This window comes from Macrobrachium nipponense, chromosome 12 (genome assembly GCF_015104395.2).
Source record: "Macrobrachium nipponense isolate FS-2020 chromosome 12, ASM1510439v2, whole genome shotgun sequence".
Taxonomy (NCBI): domain Eukaryota; kingdom Metazoa; phylum Arthropoda; class Malacostraca; order Decapoda; family Palaemonidae; genus Macrobrachium; species Macrobrachium nipponense.
Genome location: NC_087205.1, coordinates 99,535,007 through 99,543,792, shown reverse-complemented (window position 1 = coordinate 99,543,792; position 8,786 = coordinate 99,535,007). Strand labels below are relative to the sequence as shown.

The window sequence follows — 8,786 nt, the reverse complement described above, 5'->3', positions numbered from 1 at the left end:
AATCTTTGGGTTTCAGAGCCGATGGAATTTCTGTCTGGTGGATGGGCGGGGCAACATTTAGTCAAAAGGTGTTTGTTTACCTTGCTTACGTAATGAATGTTTTTCGACTCTTGGCTCGTAATCATTGGCCATGGCGTCGGCTAGATCATTTTTACTCCTTAAAAATTAAAACTATCGGGTTTAGGTTATTGATAATGCCGACAAAATTTGTGGCGTGTTTTGGTAAAATATACATATGTCAACTTTCAGCTACATCCGATGCTTTGACAAGGAGCAAAGTCCAAAAAACCGTGTTACAGAGACCCTGAATCTCATAGTAGGTCTATTTTCTGCAGTATACTCTCTCAGATACGTAATATAAATGAATATTTAAATCTATATTATATATATACACACACACATATATATATATATATATATATATATATATATATATATATATATATATATATATATAATATATATATATATTAATCTGCTTTATTTGATTATTCCCGTTATTCTTGTTTTATTAGCCATGTTCGCCTTTCTTCTCATCCTTTTCATAATTTCTTAACGTAATTAACTCAGACCTAGCTATTCAAAGTAAAAAGCAATCATAAAAGAATTCAAACGAATATAATTCAGTCTTATTTTTTATCGAATTCCTTGCATATCATCCTCTTTCATTTGGACACATTGGAAAGCTGTGGGAGTCAAAACTGACGAATACATTAAGAAAGGCTTACTTTCATTAAAGCTTTCTTAGGTTGATCTTTCTGTAGCTATTCATTTCTTCTAGATAGAAATTAATTCAAATTAGTTTCACATGTATAATTAGACCTACTACCATAGCATATTATAAGTAGCTGAAAGGATAAAAAATATGAAATGTGACGCTCTCGCTTGAGTCTATTTCATATGTTTATTTTTTTTTTTTCAAGAAAAACCTACTGCTTTAATCAAGGGTTGCTCTTTGATGGTTACAGGGTTGACACGAGTGTATGCCCATATTTTGGGGAATGGAAGATAAAGTTTCTTTGAACAGAAAATATTCCATAAACATGCATTTTAAGGCGTCCGTTGTCGGTGCGGGGAATTTTAAAATAACCGTTATCATTAGTGATGCTTTCACGCAATGGAGTTAGTAGCGAGAAGTCGGATCGAGTCGCCTGAGATGTAGAAGAGAGCGGAGGTGGCGTATAGGAGTGATGCAGGGATTAGGCCGATGTTAATAAAGTATCTCCCAATAAAATGTATTCTTTAATTTTTGAAGAAAAAAAAAAAATGCATGCATCATTGAAACTGTTTCCCTCCCTATCCGTGGCATTCACTGGCCACCGATAAAAAACAAAACAAAAAGAGTAAGCCTAACTGAATCTCTCATCCATCAAAGATAAGTTTGCTTATTCATTAGACTTATTCATTAGACAACTATCAAAGATCTCAAGTGTAGATTTAAAAATCTCTTCTTCTCCATCTAAAGTATTCATCAGACACCAGTCATAAGCGTAGAGCTAGTCATGATTCCTGGTTCAGCAATGTCGTGACGAGGCACTAGAATTCAAAATTCACATATGAATGTTGCTCAGCAACATTTACACTACTGTATTGTCTAGTTCTCTTGTGGAGCTTCGAGGTGTTCCACCTCTAGGCGCATGTTCTAAATTTTGCCGTTCATTAAACAATTTGATTCATCTATGTATGATTCTCTCCGGTTTATTAAGCTTTCTTGATATCTATCCAACAGGAACTTGCACCGAATGCAGTGCAATAATTGTCTCTCGCTCATCGAGGGATGTTTCTTAGACCGATAAATGACACATTGACATTAGATTCCCGTGCACATAACATCAAAAGCAATAGAGTGAGGTCGCCTGGTTCACACTGTTAGGATGTTTTTTTTTTTTTTTTTTTTTCTAATTTGATAGCATTATGTCAGATTCCAATGTTTTTTTCTAACATTTAACAAATGGAATAGTTCAAATACCTTCAACTTAATATTGAAATGATAAGTTAACGACTATGTTTATGCGATACTACTAGTGATAGGTGACTTCCTCGCTGGACGAGTGGTTTTCGAGCTCGGCTGCCAATCCGGTGTTCCGAAGTTCGAATCCCGGCTCAGCCAACGCGGAATCAGAGGAATTTATTTCTGGTGATAGAAATTAATTTCTCGATATAGTGTGGTTCGGATCCCGCAATAAGCTGTAGGTCCCGTTGCTAGATGGCCAATTGGTTCCTAGCCACGTAAAAATATCTAATCCTTCGGGCCAGCCCTAGCAGAGCTATTAATTAGCTCAGTGGTAACTTTTAACTAGTGATATGTGTCTCCTATCTATTTGGTAATGTATATCTATGGTTGTGATATGACGTTTTTTATAACTTCGTTTCGTTCACGTCAATTTTGCTATATGGAAAATAGTTTTCCACAATAACATAACATAATGTTCTAAAGATATCAGTGACTATTTTTAACGTCATTACGTATGATTTCTTCCATCTTTGAAAAGAAAAATAGATAAATAAGGCATGAATCGTGCATCAGGCAGGTGAACTTTGCCACCAGTTTTTAGGCCGACAGCACATAAGTGTGAATTTGCGTTTCCAATAATAATAATAATAATAATAATAATAATAATAATAATAATAATAATAATAATAATATCGTTTTTATTAGTAATTGTAGTTCAAGTTGCCGTATAGTAGACTCACATCAAGCGTGCAAATGTGTCTAGGCCAGTCCCTTATGACGCTCCTGATTGGCTGTTGATAAACCAATCACAGCGCTGGAAACTCTGTCTCTCTCGAGAGAGAGTTCACATTGGCATGATGTATGTTCCACCTCTCCTGAGAGATACTTTTGAAAGACGGATCCCTCATGAGAGGTGGAAATACATGCTATGTGAACTCTCTCGAGAGACTGAGAGTTTCAAGCCCTGTGATTAGCTCATCAACAGCCAATCAGGAGCGTCGTAAGGGACGGGCCTAGACATCGGATGCACGGTTGATGTGAATGTACTATAGTAGTAATCCTAGGAGCTGAAGCATCGAGCAACCCTCTCTCGTTTCCTTCGAAGGATTCACGTGAAACACCTGGGCTTCTCGGTGCCCCTCCGCCAGCACTTCTGGCTCGAGTACCTGAAGGCGAAGGAGGTCAAGAAGCAGCAAATACAAGACGACCAAGACGCCCTCAAGACCATCGAGAAGAACTTCCACAAGACCCTCTCGAAGGAGATGAAGTCGCAGAAGGTGTCCAGAGCCATTCGCAGCAACAGCTGGAAGGCCATTGACCACTCCGTCATTGAGGTAAGAGAGAGAGAGAGAGAGAGAGAGAGAGAGAGAGAGAGAGAGAGAGAGCCTGAGTAGGGTAAAGAGATCTGGGCATTGTTTAGATTTCAGGGAAACGTGAGGATTCTTATAAACAGGAAATGGATGTTAGGCCACGAAACTGTAAAGAAAACTAGAGGAAACGAAAGTAAGCGGAGACAAATTAGGGAAATTATGATAACAGTGAATGACACAACGAGATAAGTGTGTCAACGATTAAGAAGGATATACAATAGAGGAGACTTTTTATTGATAGAAGGAAGCAGAAGTAAAAAAATTAGGAAGACAGAATCAGTCTCAAGACATCAACAACAAGGAATGAGTATTTCAATTCTTCGTACCTCTGCTTGCAAATTTATTTAAGATAATATCAATAGCTGTCAATGCAAGAATAAAAGAGGGAGGAGAGTGGATAGCTATAAGTCTCTCAGTTAAAATACAAATGATTAATACTTAAACGTACAACTGGTATTCTAAGGTTATTTATGGTCACTCTTAATCTCTGGTGGAGTGGCTGAGTGATTTAGGTTCTCATAACCAACTTACTTTATTTGCTTATAAAAACTAAAGTGGCTTCTTCATACTGAAATACCTGAATTATTAATAATTATCACAATGGCAATGACTATTTCCTAGCGCGTAAAAATCATGAATACCGTATTGAATAATGCCAAAGCTATAATGCATTGTGTCATGTCAAGGCGATTTTTGAAAGCACGTTGTTGCTATCCATGGATTTTGTAAATGAATGATCAAATACTTTCTGAGATCTTTTATTGTAATAGGTACTCCGTTTGATAATACAATATGAAATGTCAGATAATAGTATAATAATACAATACAATAAGATAACAGAAACTGCAAGACTGACCTAGCAAAGGGTTTTAAGGGAAATTCACTGGACAGAACGAATTGTCCAACTGTCAAAAAGCTATAAATATTTCAAATTAATGTTTCTTTTTTTCAGGCATATGACAACACATGCAGTCTTCGACTTCTGGACAACGATGAGCACCTCATCCAGACAGTGAGAGCGCTGAACATCCACACGGTTTACGCCAAGGACAAGTTCGCAGATTCTAATGTTAATTGGCTGATGCCACTACAGATGGCCTATCCCTACAAAGGAGAAGGAGGAGAAGGTACGTAGGTCTATGTATGCTGTATTCTCCAGTGCTTTGCTCCTGTGTGCAGCAAGGAAGAAATCATTAAATTTCTTTCAGTTCATTCTTGGCCTACCTGTCCACTGGCGATGTAAATGAATCTTCATTGCTTTATTCCCTCTAAAAGCCGTTCTTATCAGGACATCATAGTCTCACGGAGTCCATCTGTACCAAAAGCCAAAATCATGAAGCTGGCCATGCTCTTGTCAATCATCACAAAGGATTTGGTGAATATGACTTTTTGCAGACATATGTGCATCCTAATTTCAATTATTATCGTTTACAATGTGCAGTTAACACATACATGCCATAAAGATAGCCTGTTACTGGGGCTAGTTGCCTGCTTTTGGTCTAGTGATCTTTGTCTAAAGATGGCCATGTTCTATCAGGCAACCATAGAGACTCATCATTTCATTTTTTTGTTTCTAAACTTCATCCCTTCAGGCTTCCATTTCTTGTTAACCAGTGGGAAAAGTCTACCGATCTTATGATGCTGCTAGCATGTCCATGGAGCTCCCGTCAGCCAATCATAAAGCCAGCCAAGTTCATGAAGCTCCTGTTACCCATTTGTTAAGGTTCTCACCAAATCCATGTTTCAGGAAACCCTTGCCATCAAAGATTCGTTCCTGGATATCATGGCAATCATGAGGTGTCGTTAAATTCATCCTTCCAGAAACCCAAGACATGAAGCTGGCAATATTTTTGAAGCTTTCGTCAACAGCAATGGAGGTTTATTCCTCACACCGTTGGACAGTGGAACAGTCTCCGTGAGGATGTCGTGCAATTAGAACTTCAGTAGTTCAAGCAAAGATGCAGTACATTATTACCCTGATGCTATTCTCCTTGCATGCGTATACATTTTTATCTACTTATTAATTTATTAATTCATTTTTCTTTTTAATAAGCGGGATCTCCTCTTTTCGCATTTCCCTTTACATTGTTACTTTCTAATGGGCGCCATATTCTTTGGAAGCTTGAATTTCAAATTCCATATGAACAGTGGTCAACTTCGGAATAATAATAATAATAATAATAATAATAATAATAATAATAATAATAATAATAATAATAATGGTATCAGGACGGATAGGGTGATACGTGCAAACAGACCAGACGTGACGTTGATTGACAAAGTCAAGAAGAAAGTATCACTCATTGATGTCGCAATACCATGGGACACCAGAGTTGAAGAGAAAGAGAGGGAAAAAATGGATAAGTATCAAGATCTGAAAATAGAAATAAGAAGGATATGGGATATGCCAGTGGAAATCGTACCCATAATCATAGGAGCACTAGGCACGATCCCAAGATCCCTGAAAAGGAATCTAGAAAAACTAGAGGCTGAAGTAGCTCCGGGCCTCATGCAGAAGAGTGTGATCCTAGAAACGGCACACATAGTAAGAAAAGTGATGGACTCCTAAGGAGGCAGGATGCAACCCGGAACCCCACACTATAAATACCACCCAGTCGAATTTGCAGACTGTGATAAAGCAAAAAAAAAAAAAAAAAAAAAAAAAAAAAAAAAATAATAATAATAATAATAATAATAATAATAATGATAATAATAATAATAATAATGACAATTAAAAGCCACAGTAGTGTTAGAAATATTTATGTGCTTTTAATTCTCGATATTGTAGCCTCATTACAGGGGTTCCTTGGTTCAATAATAATAATCATAATAATAATAATAATTGAGGTCGCAATACCATGGGACACCAAAGTAGAAGAGAAAGAGAAAGAAAAGATTGATAAGTATTAAGATCTGAAAATAGAAATTAGAAGGATATGGGATATGCCAGTGGAAATTGTACTCATAATCATAGGGACACTAGGCACGATCCCTAGATCCCTGGAAAGGAACCTGGAAAAACTAGATGCCGAAGTAGCTCCAGGACTCATGCAGAAGAGTGTGCTCCTAGAATCAGCACACACAGTGAGAAAAGTGATGGACTCCCAAGGAGGCAGGATGCAACCCGGAACCGCAAACTATAAAAAAAAGAGAGAAAAAAGTCGAATAAGATGACTGTGATAGACAAAGAAAAAAATAAATAAAGTAAAAAAGTAAATAAAAATGAAAACAATAATAATTATGAATGCAACGTTCCAGGCATCCATTACATGAAACTAACTAATGCAAATCATAGTCACACCCGAATTTATCTATTCCAGATGCCCATGTCATGAAACTGGCCATGTACCTGGACCTCGTCCTTCGCTACTGTCAACTGCCCATCCCTAAAGTTTACGACATGGCAGACGATGTCGTGAAAACAGTTAAAGACAACGATGAGGAATACTACAATCACATCATCGGCTGTTTGGGAACACAAGTCAACCGTATTAATGTCATGGTAAGTGGTTAAAAATATAGCTTTTTTTTTTTTTTCTTTTTACTTTTTTTAAGTATGAATTGGTATTTTTTCTTGTTCTCATTATCATTTTCTACACGAACTAAATACATGACCTTTCAAAACAGCGGTGATTTCTCTCGAATGATGGCAGCGTTAACTTGATTTTTGAAAGGTCAGTTAAAAAGTAATATAGTTAAAAAAAATTGAATAATGATTACCAGGTCTGTCAATTACCCATTTAAAAGTTCAGCAACATTCACAGCGCGATTTGCTTAGATGCTTAAGGACTCTTAGCAGCTTAAAATAAAGAACTTCGAAAATTGTCAATATCTTAAAACATGTAAAGTTCAACTTTCTGAGGGGTAGACTTAGTATACATGTCTCATGAAGTAATAATAACATCACTTGATAGTTTTGGTGCTAGTGTTCACAAACTTGCGTAGCGTACACACACACACACATATATATATATATATATATATATATATATATATATATATATATATATATATATATATATATATATATATATATATATATATATATATATATATATATATATATATATATATATATATATATATATATATATATATATATATTACGATCCATAGTAACGGCAAAATAAAGAACAATTGTAAACTGACTGACTTGGACTAAAAGCAACAATGATAACAACCCTCCAAAACCAGAAAAAGAAGAAATTGAATGAAACAGAGGACCATTTACTAACATTAAACCTAGAAGCTTATTTGTGATTAATAGTATTTCACCACATACGAAATCTTGAGATATATTATCCCTCCGAATAAGTATTATTACTTATTTAGATATTTTTTTGTGAGATGAGATGGCCTTCAGTAAGCATTATAATAATTTCTAGCTATGAATTGTACTATCAGACCTTTCTGTAATAGACCAGTAATCAAGGACATGTATGACATGAGAATGAAAACAACAAACTTCTAAATGAGAAACTTCGCATGACGAAAGATTACCTACAATATGATATTGCACAAATGTAAGTTTTCTTCCAAGAGTTCATTTTTCCGGGAGGAGGAGGAGGAGGAGGACAGAGAGAGAGAGAGAGAGAGAGAGAGAGAGAGAGAGAGAGAGAGAGAGAGAGAGAGTAACCCCTGTCAATGCTAGAAATTTTACTATTGCTATTTTTCGCCAAAGCAAAAATGAGAATCCTCACTCATGTCAGCTCCAAGATTCGATTAAAAAAAAGAAGAGTTAAATGTTGGTTCAAAGCCTACCCATTGCAATAAACAATACTACAGACCTTTTAAAAACTTGCAGCATACCTTTGGAACCCGGAGCAAACGGCAGGAGTCACAATAAGCCCTGAAAAAACCAAGTGAAGTTGGTAAGTCACATATTTTACATTACCTTGTAATGGCGTGTTACGAGAAATAATCACAATAAATTTTTATTATATCTGAAACTTCTGTCATCAAATTACGTAGGTTGCTATGGTTAGTCATGCATTTCACGTAACATGGAGAGAGAGAGAGAGAGAGAGAGAGAGAGAGAGAGAGAGAGAGAGAGAGAGAGAGAGACCTATATACCTAATTCCTGTAACTGGAATTAGACCAAGGACAGATTTCTGCCAGGAAAGTGAATTGTCTTTGAAAACTGATTACATAGAAAGTTTTTGGACAGTTATACAAATACTATCCCGTGACACGAGCTACCCGATATACAAGCTATAAATTAATAAAAAAAAATAAGAAGAAGATAAAATTCTCCCATTCACCTCCAACTTCCGCCACAATACAAAACTTTTAATCTCGAAGGCGGCTTTGTGACATTCAGAGAAAAATATTTTTTGTATTTTTCTTCTCCATTCTGGCAATCTATCCTGAGAGAATTGTAGGAAACTATTATCCAGCCTTGAACTTATGTTTACTTTATTCAATGTTTCTGGATTAACCTTCAGAGAGGCATTTCCGTGTGA

General features: G+C 36.1%; 1 protein-coding gene across 1 annotated transcript in view; it reads left to right on the top strand.

Annotated features, from left to right (window-relative positions):
- The window catches only part of LOC135224699 (uncharacterized), a 100,832-nt gene that overhangs the window by 40,895 nt on the left and 51,151 nt on the right, over nucleotides 1–8,786 (top strand). The window contains exons 7-9 of the mRNA XM_064263969.1: nucleotides 3,060–3,288; nucleotides 4,277–4,451; nucleotides 6,645–6,826. Of these exons, the coding sequence (XP_064120039.1) occupies nucleotides 3,060–3,288; nucleotides 4,277–4,451; nucleotides 6,645–6,826 (586 nt within the window). The remainder of the gene's footprint in view (nucleotides 1–3,059; nucleotides 3,289–4,276; nucleotides 4,452–6,644; nucleotides 6,827–8,786) is intronic.